This window comes from Callorhinus ursinus, unplaced genomic scaffold (assembly GCF_003265705.2).
Source record: "Callorhinus ursinus isolate GAN/ISIS: 27379988/994484 unplaced genomic scaffold, GSC_fseal_2.0 scaffold25, whole genome shotgun sequence".
NCBI classification, from domain to species: Eukaryota; Metazoa; Chordata; class Mammalia; order Carnivora; family Otariidae; genus Callorhinus; species Callorhinus ursinus.
Genome location: NW_027397087.1, coordinates 15,413,918 through 15,430,821, shown reverse-complemented (window position 1 = coordinate 15,430,821; position 16,904 = coordinate 15,413,918). Strand labels below are relative to the sequence as shown.

Here is a 16,904-nt window from a genome sequence, read left to right as displayed (position 1 = left end):
ATACCTGCTTGCTGTGTTAAACTATATGTGAGAATTTGGGTGGTAAGTACCTCTGTGGGGAAAAAAGGGTCATATATAAAGACACCTAATAAAAATTACTCCTTTTTTGTTCGTTGTTAGTTTGTGGAATAGGAGTGAGATTGAGGTCAGGAAAAGTGGACATGTTTGTTTTTCATATTGTATTGACTTCTTACTGAATTATATATACTGGATTATTTGCATGGCTTTATAAAATGCTTGCCAGTTTTGTTTGTACATTGTTTCACTTGTCCTCTCCTACTTTGAGATAGGTAAGTTATTGTTTAAACCAAAATACACTCTTAAAATGGGAGTAAAGGAAATAGTGGTATATTATCAAGTGTACCCATTTGCAGTAATGTGGTAGTACACCTAAGTTATTTTTACCATCTGCTAAAAGTAACCTTTGAATTAAACTTTCTCTCCTTACCCTGACATTAAGGTTTTTATTCACTGATAGCTTTTCTCTTAAATTTTCTTTTTTTCTCTTCTTTCTTACTTTTTAATTCCCAACTATTTCTGTGTTTTATTTAAATTGTAAAATGAATGTTAATCTCAATATCACACATCCATATGCCTATTTTCTTTTTGTTGGCTTCACTTAAATGCATAGTTCATTAAACATTGCAAACAAGTATTTAGGAAGTCTGTTACATATAACACATAGGAGCTGTTTTTACCAGAATCCATTATTCCTTCTTTTTAAAAATAAGTAAATCCTGAGTATATTTTGATACTACTAGTAGTGTTAGCATCCTTAAAATCATTGCAGTTGGCAACAGATTTATTGTACCTACTACCTTAATCAGTTTAAACTGAAGCTGGTAAAGCATGCTACTTATGTTTTTCCTTCTTAGGGACGTATTTTCAGGGACATATTATTCCATAGCAATATGACACTTTTTGCCATGCTTTCGTCCAGTTATGGTTTAAACTTTTTTTTTTAGATTTTTTTTTTTTTTGACAGAGAGTGAGACAGCGAGAGAGGGAACACAAGCAGGGGGAGTGAGAAAGGGAGAAGCAGGCTCCCCGCTGAGCAGGGAGCCCGATGTGGGACTCGATCCCAGGACCCTGGGATCACGACCCGAGCCGAAGGCAGACGCTTAACAACTGAGCCACCCAGGCGTCCTAGTTATGGTTTAAACTTAAATGACAGTGCCTTGGTAGGAGGAAAAAAATTGTACTTTTCTTCCCATTGTCTGAAAGCATAATTTAATATATAATACTAAACATATTCTTAGGAATGTTCAGGTCTGACATCTGACATTTTTTATTTAATGTGTGGGTGTGTTGCATTGTGATACTAAATTAAGACATTAAACGGAAGTAGAAAGTTGTTCAATTATGATGTAAGAATCACAAGTTATTATTTGATTATCTTTTCTAGTGGCTGTGGAAACTTCAGTTTTCTTTGGAGTTTTTTACAGGTCATAATTGTTGAAGTTCAACTTCAGTGCTATATGAATTTTGCCATTTTATTAACATGTGTATAGTCCACTCACCATTTTGCTGGAATTACTAAGTGCCATTCATGTTCATTTTGTTTCACTGATGGAGGAACTTCTGATTATTTAGCTCTACATTCTTCTTCAGGCTCTTTATTCTGTTTTTGTAATTTGCATTTGTCCCAGTACCTTTGGTTTGTCCTTCTTATAAGTTTTCATGTTTTCAGCTAGCCATCCCATCACTGACTTCTTTTGATCTTCTTCAAGCTCTTCCAATAAGCACACATCCAGGGAACTTTTAATTCTTCTGTAGGCTGCCGTCTTCTTCTATAAACTTCGACATCACACTGCATACGCTCATTCCCTTATATTCTAATCCATATAAGGATTCTTGACTGCTCCTCAGACAAGCCTTGTACTTTCTTAAGTCTATACCTGTATTTATTGTTTTGCATGTTTGGCTAAGAATGCAGAATCTCCATCCTTCAAAATTGTATCTTATTTTTCAAGGCCTATGTCAGAGGTAATAGTACTTTGGAAATTCTTCAGCGATGCTCAGCAGTTAGATTTGATGTTTCTTCCAAAAGCCAAAACATTTTGTACATCTCAAGGCATTTAAGATAAGGTACCTTGAATCATTGGTGTCTCCTATCTTTCAGCCACATGGAAGATGTGCTTCTTCTCTCTTTCCTTAAGAGCAGAGTGGTGTTCCAGTGGTCTCTGTACTCACTGTAGTGCCAGAGACTGAAGGGGGCAGTTGTTGAATTGATAAACTTGGCAAGAACTTTCAGTATATCACAGCTAATGACTAGTATTGAATCAGGAAATTTCCTCAGACTTGTGAGAATTACATAAACAATATCTGTAAGTTACAGAGTATTTTATAATGTTCTGCAGTCTGCATACCATTTGGATTTTGTGCTGATTGAAAGTGTGTCTGATCCTGAAACAGTAGAGAGACTTATTGTTAATTGTAGGAATAAAAAGAGTACCCCCAAAATGGACTAATCAAAATCTCTTTCTAGAGCCTGTTTAATCAGTTGGTAGAGCTCACTGAGGAAGCCAGGAAAGCATATAAAGAGATGGTTGCGGCAATGGAACAAGAGCAGGCGGAGGAAGCCTTGAAGAACGTGAAAAAGGCGCCACACCACATGGGGCACTCTCGGAACCCCTCTGCAGCAAGCGCCATTTCTTTCTGCAGTGTCATTTCTGAACCCATTTCTGAAGTAAATGAAAAGGAATATGGTAAGTTGGTGTATATGGTATATGGTGTATATCAGATGTTTTAAACGTTGAAACCATCTAAGTGATTAAACTCATTTTGAAAATGATTTTTCACACTACCTTTTTATCTCATTGATTATTCACATTTTGGTCTGAATTTTGGTTTGAAAATTGCATTAAGCATGTCCATTAAAAATTAGGAGACTGTTTGGAGCTGAGACTTGCTATATGAGTCTCTGTAATTTAGTCACATTTCCAGAATCCCCAAAGGAATTTAAAAAGCAAAAGGTACCATACTTGTGACCTTTAACTAAGTAAATTCTAGGAAGTTTCATTCTAATACTTCATACTGAATTGTTGAAGTTTTGATTTACTCAGTAAACAAAAGACCTGAATATAATGGAATATAAGCTTATAAAATCTAGACATATGACATTTAAGTTAAATTTGATAGTAGTCAAAAAGAAACAGACTAAAACCCAGCATTTGTGTGTGTTAAAGAACAAAAATTCACCTGAGTAAATGTAAAGATCTAATTGGCTTTCTTAGGTATTTATGCACCGGGGCAACATCTCTTCTAGCAAGTAACGGGGAGCTCTGAGGAACTGCATGAAATGGAAGGCTTATATAGGAAAGAGGGTGGGGCAAGGAAATTATTAGCAAAAGAAAGAAAGGATGGTTCCTGGCCAGGTCACCTTCCTTTAGGGAGACAGGCAAGGGGTCTTATTAGTGGATTGTCTCATCTTCCTTTTGGGGGTGGAAGGGGCCCTTGTGACAGATTACCTCATTGGCACCGACCAGAAAACTCTTCAAACTTAGATTTCTGAGGGAGGTTGAAACTGTGATTAGGTTAGATCTTAAGCTCTGGTTTGGTGATTTGGCCTCAGTGATGCTGTTTTGGGCCTGTGGTTTTCTTTTTAACGTGTGTAATGTTTAAAATAACATTATTTACTGTACTCTATGTTTTAGGGGTGTCCTTGCTTTTTTTCCACAATACTTTGAACTCTTAAGTTCTCCAGTTTTCATGATGTGGTTTCTGGTTCGCTTCCCCTATTTTTTCTTTTAAAAAATAGGATAGCCACCTCCTTCAACTTAGCTCCAGTTTCTTCCTTCTTCTTCTTTTTTTTAAATCTATCTGGGAGTTTATTGAATAGCTTGTTGCCAACTAAAATTTAACTTGTAGAAAAATGAGTCCTCATGTTTTCCCTTTTTTTCCTTCACACTCCCTTTCCTAGTCTCCCTTGCCTGTGATTGTAGTTAAATGTTTGGAATGCTTTGACAAAGCTCTAGGCCAGAGACAACAAGTTACTCTGGGGCTTTAGGAAACTGCAGATCAAGGATAAGTGTTTTTTTTGTTTTTTTTTTTAAAGATTTTATTTATTTATTTGATAGAGAGAGACACAGCGAGAGAGGGAACACAAGCAGGAGGAGTGGGAGAGGGAGAAGCAGGCTTCCCGATGAGCAGGGAGCCCAATGTGGGGCTCGATCCCAGGACCCTGGGATCATGACCTGAGACGAAGGCTGACGCTTAACAACTGAGCCACCCAGGTGCCCCAAGGATAAGTGTTACTGGCTTAGAGGCATACTTTTTTTGGTTGAAGTGTCACTAGTTGAAAATAAGATAAAGTGCCAACTTTGTAAATGAGATCAGTTCTCTCTATATAATGATAATGCAGATCTCAAAAGCAAACTTCAAGGTAAATTCATAAAGCTGTGGGTTTGAGCAAATGACTGTGATCTTCCTTTGGGCACATGAAAAGAAAAGTTATGAAAAGAACCTCTCAAAGACTTAGGAGATGTTTTCAAAAGGCACCAAATATAAAGTGTTCAAAGATTGAAGCTTTAGCTTTCTCACACACACTGCGTGGGGGACTGAGAAATAATTGATTAATTTCTGGGCCTCAGATTTCTTTTTAGTGAAATGAGGGTTCATCTAGGTCATCTATAAGGTTCCACTCAAAGCTAAAATTCTATGAGCTGTTAAATAACAAAATTCAACCAAGTGTATTTGATGATCTAGTTAGCTTTATTGAATGATTCATGAATTGGGCAGCCACCATCTAGCGAGTAGAGAGGCAGTCTGAAGACTTTTACAAAGTGGAAGGTTTTTATGGGGGTGGGGTGGCAAGGCAAGCAAGAAAGTTGCTAGGAAAAGAAAAAGATTGTTCCAGAGGAGACTGTTTGCTAAGGGAAAAAGCACGGGGTCTTATGCAGATTACCTCACCTTTCTTTGGAGGATGGAGAAGACCCAGGTGACAGACTCATTGGTGCTGATGGAAAGAAAAATTTCCTGACTGACCAATTAAAGCCACATTTCTAGGGGAGTTTGAAACTGCAATTGGATTGGGGATTAAGCTCCAGTTTGGGAACTCAGTCTAAGTGATACCATTTTGGACCTGTGGTTGTCTTTTTTTTTTTTTTTTTAATCTGGTAGAGCTAATGGTTGAATCCGAAGGAAGGATTTAGATGGAATCTTTAAAATTCTGACCTGATGAGCTGATTTATGAGGACACCAACAAAATGAGTGGAAGGAGTCACAAATAACATAGAGAAGAAAGCATGAAGTCATTCTTTGTGTATCGGATGCATTCAGCAACAAACATAAAACCACTAATGTGGCCTAAGAAATCAGGATATTTAATTATTTCACAATATCCTCAAAGTCCCTAGCTCTTTCCTTCTTTCTGTTCTTCCATTTGCAGTCAGTGGCTTTCTGTTCTTGTGCCATCATCTCATGTTCATAAGTAGCTGCTGTGGCTCTGGCATTAGTAGTCAAAAGCAGGAGGTTCAGGCAGTGAGTTCCTTTTATCAGTGAAGGAAACAATTTTCAGAAGACTTCTCCTTTTGTTCATTTAGCCAGAACTGATTTTATGACTCCTTTTAGCTGCAAGGGAGGTGGGCAAGGGAATATTTGGCAAAGGAGCAATGGGATAACCATGATAGTCTAAGAACTATTTTAATTCATCCTCCAGGACTGGACTCAATCAAGTTCATTCCAAGTTTGGGGGTTCTGTTATCCAGGAAGAAAATGGGGAATGACTGTTCGATAGACAACAAACAGCATCTTCCATGTCATCCTGATGCAGGATTCTTAAAATGTTTTTCTCCCCATAGTTTAAAGGAAAAACAAAGCTGGGAAAAGAATGCTAATCATTGGCAGAATAGAAAACCTCCTGTGATAGTCCAGTCTTACTGTCTTTTGTATACCCCTTGTTTTCTTCACTTATGTTTTCCTTCCACCTGTGCTGAGTCTCAGTTCTATCATACTTATTACATGAAACAAATAGTCTTGAACATAAATTCCTACTAAGTTATAAGTTCTTTGAGGTAGGAACTTGGCATGTAATGGGCACTTGATACATAGTAATAATATCTCACTGAATTCATAGTATGTGCAAGGCACTTCTCTAAGCATTTCATATTTATTAATACATTCGATTGTGTGAGCAACCCTATGAGACAAGAAATATTGTACTGCAGGGGCACCTGGGTGGCTCAGTTGGTTAAGCATCCGACTCGATTTCAGCTCAGGTCATGATCTCAGGGTCCTGAGATCAAGCCACGGGGCAGGCTCCGTGCTGAATGGGGAGTCTGCTTGAGATTCTCTGTCTCCCTCTCCCCCTCCCACGCCCACTCTCTCTTTCTCTCTCTCTCTCAAATAAATAAATAATTAAAAAAAAAAATTAAAAGAATACTGTACTACATTTCATAGATGAGGAGCCTAAGATGAAGAGAGGTAATTAACTTGTCAGTGCACACACCTGGTAAATCTGACTCTAGAATCTGCATTCTTAGCCAGTGTGATTGTTTCCCTGTCTGTTGAATGAGTTCTTAGTAGGACAGTGTAGTAGCTTTTCAATAATCACTTATGAGGGGAGGACAACCTCATTGTGTAGTCTGTCCATCCTGAATTTCCCGCTTATTCTCTGCTACTAGTTTGTTCTGTAGTTTCTTGAACTCATTTGCTTGTTCTGTCTATAACTAAAGATGGACAGCTTCTGTTTGTACTGACTGAAAGGAGAAATACACACACCTCATCCTCTAAGAAATCCTCTAGTGATTTGACAGTTTAAAAGACAATTTCACAAAGACCCAATAAACAAAAGAGGAAAGCATAGAAGGGATTAACATTAAAGAAGAGCTCTATTGAATAAATTATGCTGCAATAAACAGAAGCAGGGTAGGTGTGAATCAGTACCATTTCTAGGTTTGTTGAGATCTTTGGTTCTTCCTTTAACTTGCTTCCTGGTTCCTTCATCAGAAGTGGACTTCTAGAGGTTCTGTTCAGGATTTAGACTGTCCTCCTCACCATCCCAATCAGATTTCTTCTGTCCCTTAGAGAAAGATGGCACTTTCGTACTCTTCTGTTTCTCCATGTTGTATGCATGTGTTTGTGTGCTCATCAGCTGTTGATCAAACATCATCTGTTACTTTAAAGTGGGAGCCTAGACCCTCCCTCCCCAGTAGATACGTGACCTTGGTGGCTTTTTGATTATTGTGACAAGTCTCTTGGTGGCTAATAGCAGAGTCCTTTGCTTCTGCTTTTGAAGTCATATCTCCCTTTCCTTTCCCAAGGACCCATGTGGGCTTTCAGCTCACCTACCCAAGTAGATGAAGGCCTAAGGTTGATTCTGGAGAGAGATCAGCCTGACCTAGTATCCTGACCTCCTTCCTCTTTCCTGTTTGTTGACCCATCTACAAGGGGAGTTGGAACTTTCTCCAGGACCCCAAGTGAATTCTTACACTTTTGAAGGGGGATAAAAACTGTTGGAAGGAAATACAAATGTACGCATAAAATTAAAAATATATATATGCCCTTTTAAAGTTTTTTAGGGAGGGGCATAATTAAATATATGTGTGGTATTTTTCATTTAATAGGCTTTTTTGCCTCCAGCACTTACTCTGTGCCAATCATAGGGACACAGATGAACAGGAATGAGGATAAGGAGGGAAGAAGGGGGCAGCACAGCAAACACAAAACAAGTGCTTTTGAACTATATATGCCAAAAGTGCTATGGGAATTCATGTGAGTGGAAAGTCAGGAAAGACTTCATAAGGAATTGACATTTAAGGATGGTCATCTAGGATGGGTGGGAGTCTGAAGGGTAAAGGAGGAAAACACATCTCATGGAAAGAACAGCTTATGCAAAGCAAGGAATTATAAATAGAAAGGTTATGACTTGTGGGAGCAATGAGAATTCAGACTGACCCCAAGCATAGAGTGCATGGCTGGAGGTTGTAAATGAATGAGTTGGGAAAGATAGGTGAGGGTGACATCATGGAGGGCTTTGGCTATGCCAAGCTGAGGTGTTTGGATCTTGTCCTAAGGTAATAGAAAGCCCGTTAGACAGTGATGTGACCAATTCACAAATCCAATTAGGAATATATGTAGATGTATAGCAAGATAAAGAAGGCTTGAGCTAAGACAGTAGTGACCAAATTTAGTAGTTTTGGAGCTAGAAGTGACATATAAGTTCAGTTGAATAAGTAAGGGAGAAATATAGGGTCAATGAGTACTATAAGTTTTCTTTTGCTTTGAGGCTACAAAAATGATAATGTTATCAACTAAGAATGAAAATATAGGAGGAGGAGTAGATTTTTTTTTTTCATGAGGTAGGAGACTGGAAACAACTTACTTCAAACTTGAAGTAACTGCAGGAAAGAAAGGTTTTTTTCCAAACCATGTGCCCTGACTTCAAGTGCCCAAAATATGGTTTTTATCAGTGAATAGTTGATAGGTGACATTCAAGTTGATATATTAAAAAAAATACTATGTAAGCATTTCATAGATGAGCCTAAGATGAAGAGAGGTTATTAACTTGTCAGTGCACACACCTGGTATGAGTAGACTTGCTTTATCACTACAGCTTGATCATCATACTTGCAAACTGCAGGTAGCAGCTATAATGCAAATAGAAGGGGGTGTTATTTTTTTTAGTATATGTGCTGCCGAAGCGAGCACATGTTATTTTTTTTTTAAAGGCAAAAATAAATAAATGGGACTACATCAAACTAAGAAGCTTCTGCACAGCAGAGGGAATCAACAAAATGAAAAGGCATCCTACTGAATGGGAGAAAATACTTGCAAATCATCTATCTGATAAGGGGTTAATATCCAAAATAGGTAAAGAACTCATACAACTGAAAAAAAACCAACAATCCAATTAAAAGAGCAGAGGATCCGAATATACATTTTTTCCAAAGAAGACATATAGATGGCCAATATAAAAAGATGTCCAACATCACTAATCATCAGGGAAATGCAAATTGAAACTACAACAAGATACACCACCTGACACCTGTTAAAATGGCTATTATCAAAAAGACAAAAAATAAATGTTAGCAAGGATGTAGAGAAAATGAAATCTTTGTACACTGTGACAGTGTAAATTTGTGTAAGCACTACAGAAAACAGTATGGAGGTTCCTCAAAAAATTAAAAATAGAAATACCATATGATCCAGCAATCCACTTCTGGGTATATACCCAAAGAACGTGAAATTATTATCTCAAAGAAATATCTCTACTCTCATGTTCATTTCATCATCATTCACAGTAGCCAAATTATGGAAACAACCTAAGTGTCCATCAAATGGATGAATGGATAAAGAAGACATAGTGTGTGTGCACACACGTGTGTGTTGCCAGAGTCTTGGGGAGTGGGTGAAATGAGTGAAGGGTGTCAAAAGGTAGAGACTTGGCTGTTATAAAATAAATAATTCATGGGGATATAACGTACAACATGGCAACTATAATTAATAATACTGTATTGCGTATTTGAAAATTGCTATGGAGTAGATCTTAAAATCCTCATCAGAAGAAAAACAATTTTTGGTAACTGTACGCTGACAGATTATTAACTTGATTTATTAAGGCAATCATTTTGCAATATTTACAAATACCAAATCATTATGTTTTACACCTGAACCTAGCATAATGTCATATGTCCGTTATACCTCAATAATAAAAAAATGAAAAATGAAAGAAAAACACAGGAAAAATGAGTGGTAGGAGAGCTGTCCTTTGTCTCCTCATTCTCAATTTTTTTGTTTTAAACTGACTTTCTGTCATTAAAAATAATTTAGATTATCACCACTGTATTATATAATACTTCTTTTTTTGGCTACCAAATTCATTTGGTGATCCCAGCTACATGTGTTATTAAACAGATGTTCACAAATGTTAGAAATGCATAGAGTCATTTTGAAAGTTAAAGCCCTCTGTTTCTTTGCTTATTATAAGTGGAAACAAGTCCCGTTATAGGCTAAGACAGTTCTCAGATAACTTGCTGTGGGAGCATGAAACAAACACGTCAAATTAGAAGTATTTCTGCTGGACATCTTGGCTCTGCCATCTGTGACTCGTGGATCCTTGGGCCCAGTACACCTCTAGGCCAAAAAAAAAAAAAGGCAATTCATTGATTCTCATGAATATGGATTTTATGTAGAAGCATTAATGAGCTCCTGTTGTTACAAGATCTTGTGCATTCTGAGGCATAAATACACTTACTTTTGCCTCCTTGTTTCTTTATCTTAAATGCACATTTTTGAGAATTGTTTTCCTTTTGTAACATTTAAACCAGTACTAGAATAAGTTTTTAGTTTTTCCAACCAGTTGGTGAGCCAACAAATATCTGTAGTTTGTTCTTCCCTCTTTATGATTCTGGAACTGTTCTGGTTTTTAAAAAAATCTGTTTGATATTTGCAGAAACAAATTGGAGAAACATGGTGGAAACCTCAGATGGGCTGGAAACATCAGAAAATGAGAGAGAGGTTTCCAGTAAGCATAGCGCATCTGAAAAGCCCAGGAAACTTCCGTCTGATGCAGCCCCTGTTGGTAAGCAGCCATCATTGCTGGCTGCGGGCAGTACTACCTCAGCTGCAAACCCTGGGAGATCAACAGTGAGCGATAAAGAGGAAGTGAAGCCCGATGACCTGGAATGGGCCTCCCAGCAGAGTACAGAGACTGGTTCTTTGGATGGCAGTTGCCGAGATCTCTTGAATTCCTCCATCACCAGCACCACCAGCACTCTTGTCCCTGGCATGCTCGAAGAAGAGGATGATGAAGATGAGGAAGAGGAGGAAGATTATACTCATGAACCCATATCTGTAGAAGTACAGCTCAATAGTAGAATTGAGTCGTGGGTCTCTGAGACCCAGAGAACAATGGAGACTCTTCAGCTTGGAAAAACCCTTAATGGTTCTGAGGAAGACCATGCAGAGCAGAGTGGAGAAGAGGAGGCCGAAGCGCCTGAAGTGCTAGAACCAGGGATAGATGGGGAGGCCTGGACTGCTGACCACCAAGCAAGTCAGGAGCAGCAGAAGGCTAGCAGCTGCAGCTCGCTGAACAACGAGCCCTCTGATCTCAGTTATCCGCCCCCAGGTCTGTAACTCAGGAAATGTCCACTGTCTGTAAGAGTTGCAGCCATTCTCTTTTATGCTTCATCTCAACGTTTTGCACTGTCCAGTATTTAATATATGTATTTAATTTCTGACAAATATTTTTTGTAGCTGTCTTTTACTTGTTTTACTATAATCTGTAGCTTAGCTTTTAATTAGCATCTAAGTGTCTTTCTAAGAGCTGTGTGGAAATTCAATTGTTTGAGCTTATTTTGTTATGGAAAATAATGATTAAAATAGAAGACGACTAGGTTTAAAAAAAGAAAATAAATTTAAAATGCCTGTTTAGAGTCATTTTGAAAGTTAAAGATCAATAGGAGCACTTACCAATGTTTCAAGACTATGCCTCCTTCACTCTAATGTGATCAAAAGTTGTTTGGGCTTCTTTAAAAAAGAACTGGAGGTAGATTTGGAAAACTGAAAAAAAGGCTGAGGGTAGCTAAGCCCACAGTTGTTTGGTGTTAAAAATTGATGCGACTTTTCTTTGGTCCAAAAATGTTTATTTTAGAAGCCATTGATCATGGTAATCGATTAAAGTTGGGATGGGCTAAAACAGAGCCTCCAAAACTTAGGCTAGCAAAGGAGTCACCACGATGCAGTAGAGCTGGCCTTACTTGTGGAAAGTGATAGATGTTGTCTTTAATAGTGAAGTCACCCATGATAGGACCTAACAGGTTCTGTCTCATATTTACTTCTTACTTACCTCAGGAATGCTCTTGTACATATTCGTATTTACATAAAGTTAGGCAAATTGTGGCAGGTGAATAACTGTAACCAATTATATGACTGCAGCACTTACGTGTAAACTATTCCGAAACAGAGTCTTATACTGGTGTGTTCTCTTGCATGCTTTTGATTTGGGACCCTCTGGATTTGCTATCTGAACTTGATTAGGTATCTAAACTTGTCCTGAGTGAAAAACCATTTCACCTTTTAAAAAAATACCTATTTTGTTCCTAGCCTTGAGCACCTGCCATGTAACACCAACCGTAGTTACTGATAGGAGGTCAGGGAGAAGAACTTTACACAACTTATAATGTGTATCCTGATAATCAAAAGGCTGGAAAAGGAAGTTTTGAAGAAGCGAGAAAGTTGTTCTAATTGTGCTGAAACTATTAGATGATTTAGAGTACACAGATCTAGGCAGGTATTTTTGATCACTATTTATCCCTGCCCTTCTCTAAGATAATGTCTATACCTGCTTGGGAGAATTTAAACTCACTCAGCTAGTTTTATTTGCTGGTCAATCACCTGGTAGTGACGCCTGCAAGTTTATGTAATGTTGGGAGACTTACAGATGACCTGTTTTTCTCTCATCCCTCCAACTCCCCCACCCCATCCCCAGCCTCCAGTTGACCACACACACGTACCCGCGCGCAGGCTCCAGCCTTAAGCTCTCAAGCTCCCACAAGCAGGCACAGAACTGAGGAGGGAGGGGTACTTTCCCTGCTCTGGTTTCATGGAGCAGGGCTTTGCCTCACAGAGGCAGGAGAGAAGAATTGGGCAGGTTTTTTACTGAACTCATTGGGACTACTGTGCTAGTTTTGATGTTTTATAATGCTGGCATTTAATACTGGAGAATGAGATTTCTTGGGTGATGATTTAGTTATTTGTGCATTATGAAAGTTTAGGAGCATTGCTGTATAGAAAATGTCAGTCTGTCAACTTTATTAGTGTGCTAAAAGGGGACATTATTATCCTGTCCTGTCTAAACTGTTCTCCAGTATAGACTTCTTAGGCACAACGTGTTTAGTCTAGTACTTAAAGGAACACAGCATGTAAGGAATGAAGCCTCTGAAATAGTAATCATGGATGTGTATGTGGCAGACCTTACTGTGTCTACACATTTGGAAGTGTTAATTGGTTTAAGGAAATGATAGAGATTTTGAACTACTGACAATCTTAAAAGTGAATTTAAAAACTTTTCATACTTTTTATGGTGTAAATTTCCTTTGCTTGGTGTCAGTGATTCAGATAACTCTTGATCTTGAGGTATTGGCTTTTCAAAGGTTTCTTATATTTTATATCTCTTCTGAATGAGAATTGTCATTTTACATTTTTGACATTTGTATCAAAAGAGAAGTTGAGGAAATCTTCAGAACACCAGTAACTTTTAAATTTATTACTATAGACTTCAGAAGTGTTCGATTCTGTGTTCGATAAATGCTCTTGCACGTGCAGGATCTTCTGCCAGCAAACCCAAGGGACCACAGCCTTTTTTATATGAGACAGGTCACTCTAGAGGACTATCCAAAATTTATTAAAGGAAATGCTACTGTGTCGAAAGTATGCTTAAATAAGTATTAATAATGTCCTTATAATTTGTTTCCTTTAGATAAATTCTGGAATTTGTATATTCTATACAGGAGGAGGTGTGAAAATTGGGAAAGTGGTTTTTTTTTGGTTTTTGTTTTTTGTTTTTTGTTTGGAACTGGGAGTGGGTGGCTCTTCGGAGACCTAATGGTAAGAGTAGGGGTTCATTATCACAAGAAATAAAAACCATAGAGATTTTTTTCTTAGTGTGTAGAGGTGGTTTTATGGCAATAATTAATATTAGATTTCTATTTCAGTACATAAGTATATGAATTATAATATGAATTGCACTCCCAGAACTAGATTTCTGCTTTAGTAGGTTTGTTTGCTGTGAAGATCACTTCTCAAAAGACAAATGTTCATACTAGCTTAATTTTTGGTTTAAATATGTTTGTAAATGATGTAATATATTTCTTTTGACTAAACATGGGAAAAATAATGTGTGTTATACATTGAAAAGTTTTTAAAGGCTTTGATTGGAGGTCATTTTTGCAGAGAGGGTATTTTATATGCTTCCAGTATTTGGAAAAGAATTAGTCAAAAGGAATTCACATAGTTTAAATATTGAAAAATTAATATCCGAATAATGTACTTGTCTGATTTCTTAGTAAGCTGGGGGGGTGGGGATTGTAATGTGCAAATGAGTAGTGAACTCTACATTCATTTTTCAACTCTTTAATATAAAACTCTTAAATCTTAACACATTGTTACTTTAATATATGTATAAAGAAGTATTACTGTTTGTAAAGCTGCTGTTTGCTTTAAAAAAAAAAAAAACCTCTGTCATTTAAGTATTTTCTGTACGTTGTGCCAACAGGTTAAAATATTAACTTATACCATTTAAAAAAGTAATCATTTTTTGCTTTTAAAATTTTTCTGTGACATAATTTATTTAAAGACATTTTCCTCCTCCCTTGTCCTTTCCAGCCTTTATACACATCACAGAATAAGCCAAACTGTCTATCTAATCTGAAATCTGAATCCCAATTAATGATAAAAATTTAAACTTTGTTGGCACAACACACCTTAAAAGTATTTGTGTTATTTTGTAATTTAATTTCTAAGTATACCACATGAATTTATAATTTAATGTCTTAATTGTAATGTTCTAATAAAAAACTAGCAAAATTAGTGAATTATAACATGAAAAGATTTTCATCTTGTTCTTTTGTTGTATGAAGGATAATTGTTATTTCACACTTTAGGAGTAATAACAGCTTTTTTTGCACTTTGTAAATACTAGTGGAGATTCTTCTGTAACTAATAAAATGATTATTGAAATGTAGTCTGTCATTTCAGAATAGGTACTTAAGGGATTCATGACCTGCCCAACATGTGGGATAGGGAAAAAAAGAGAAGTCTCTCTCATCACATTGCTTAGTGCCCTGATGGGTTTGCCAGAGGAGGTTGTAAAATCTGCAGGAGGAAATTACTAGTAAAAATTTCCATTTGGAAGGGTTGGTGTAATCTGTGGCACAGGCCAAGGCATCTACAGAAGACCATCCTGGCGTTAGGAGAAAGCCCCTACAGATTTCTTCTCCTTTTTATGCTAGTTATTCTGTGCCAGGCACTGTTCTAAGCCCTTTCCCAATATTAACTCATTTAATCCTCACTACAGACCTCTGAGGAAATGCTATTTTTCACTTTTAAGGGATGAAGTGGTCATGGAGGTGTTCCGTAACTTGCCCAAGATCCCACAGCTGGTAAATGGCAGAACTGGGATTCAGACTTAGTCCCACATCAAAGGTTATGCCTTTACTCGCTATGCTTTGTTGTGTCTTAGCACAAAATGCTCAGAGTTGCAAATCAAACAGTGTTTCCCTCACCTTCCTCAGGTGTCTTCTGGAATGTGAAGTGTGCCAGGACTGAACTGATTTTCGCAGGGACTGGATTTTACTCAGTCTGAGTGGTCCTTGTCACTATGTCACAGGGAAATGTAGGAAATATGAAGAGTAGGCTCATCTGTGAGAAAATAGGATCACTAATTTTCATAATGAAATGGATTTTTGCTGATCACAGAAAGGGAAGCCTCATCAGTTGTATCAGAATGTTCCCCTTTTTTGACCACCATTTGTATCATTCCCAATAGTTCTTTTCCTAACAGCGATCAGTTTTTCTTTAACTGACCAGAAGAGGGTGTGCATGACACCTGAGAAGTCAAAGGCTACCCAGTAAAATTAATAAGTGTTTAAAATGGAGGGAGAAGGGAGAGAAGTATCCTAAGCAGTGGGCCTTGCCATAAAAGGTGCTTAGTTCTAAGGCTAAGCTCAGAACTCCAGAACCATACATTTCATTTTAGAAAGAGAAGAGAACACAGTCAAGACATTTAGCTCATGAGTTAAGCTGTTAGGTCTTTTGACATTTCTAAATTATCTTGGCAATTCAATTAATATTTTAGCTTGGCTTGGGTTATTCTGATGTTGCATATGTAAAATAAGGCACGTGGCTAATTGTATAATAGGTATCAACGGCAACCTTGTGGATTGCAGGGCCAAAGCATGCTCAAATAGAGCTTCTGCGGTGCAAGGTTTGGAAAAATTAGAGGTTTCCATTTTGGACCCAGGCTTGATCCCTGTATTTCTCCTTACCCTACTCCTCCCATTACACTGAGTAATTAGTTGGCAACTCTGTGGCAAAGAGACATTCACTCTTGCAGAAATGGGCTGGATAACTGGCTAGAACTCAACTGCTGGTATCCAAGGTTTGGGTCTGGAAGCAGCGGTGGAGCAAGAAAGATACTGAGTTGCGTGAAATTTGGAGCTCCTACCTGAGCATCATGTTCTTTGTCCAGTTACTGAGGGACCAAAGACAGAGTGGAATTGTGAGTTGGTGAGCTGTGGGTTGTAGCCTGGAGTGGTATAGGTTTGAGGAATGAGTGCTTCGTCTCCTTGGAAGTGTCAAGGCTTGGTCGTGGCTTTGAATTACCCGGAGGGAACAGGTTAATAACCACAGCCTTCCTATAGTGGGACTCCGATTTAGGGCAGTGTTGGTTGCACTCCTATTTGCTTGGGTAACAGAGATATGAGTAAAAGTGGTACCTGCTTAGGTGTGCACAGATTTCCTAGGTTGTCTTCTCTTCTCCGTCTCCTCTGTCTACCTGAGTTGGAGCACTTGCATTGCTTTACAAACCCTCAGCTTGAGAATAGGATAATGAATTGATATTTAAGCAGTTAATTTTGTTACCTCTGGTTAAAGATGAGAGAAAAGTGAAAATTTTTGGTTTCTCAATTATAGGAGAAATGTTAGAGGTCATCCTCCCTGTCATTGTTTATCGTGCTTTCCCCTTCCTAAAACCAGTGTTGTAAGGCGTAGAGTGAGTTTCTGACAAATGCATCTTCATCGTGAAGCCTCAGGGGAATCAGGGACGACCCTATCTGAAATTATAACCTCTTCATCACTTTCTTCCTCAAACCTCTTTTTTTTTTTTCCATTTACATTTCAACTTCTATAGATTTTATTCATCTTATCTCTCTCCCCTACTAAGCTCTGTGTGGGCTGAGTCTTTG

At 37.9% G+C, this 16,904-nt stretch overlaps 1 protein-coding gene across 1 annotated transcript in view; it reads left to right on the top strand.

Annotated features, from left to right (window-relative positions):
* The window catches only part of SECISBP2L (SECIS binding protein 2 like), a 61,437-nt gene extending 46,889 nt beyond the window's left edge, over positions 1 to 14,548 (top strand). Inside the window, exons 17-18 of the mRNA XM_025883943.2 lie at positions 2,489 to 2,708; positions 10,394 to 14,548. Coding sequence (XP_025739728.1) covers positions 2,489 to 2,708; positions 10,394 to 11,076 — 903 coding nt within the window. The 3' untranslated portion in view covers positions 11,077 to 14,548. The remainder of the gene's footprint in view (positions 1 to 2,488; positions 2,709 to 10,393) is intronic.
* Positions 14,549 to 16,904: the final 2,356 nt, after the last annotated feature.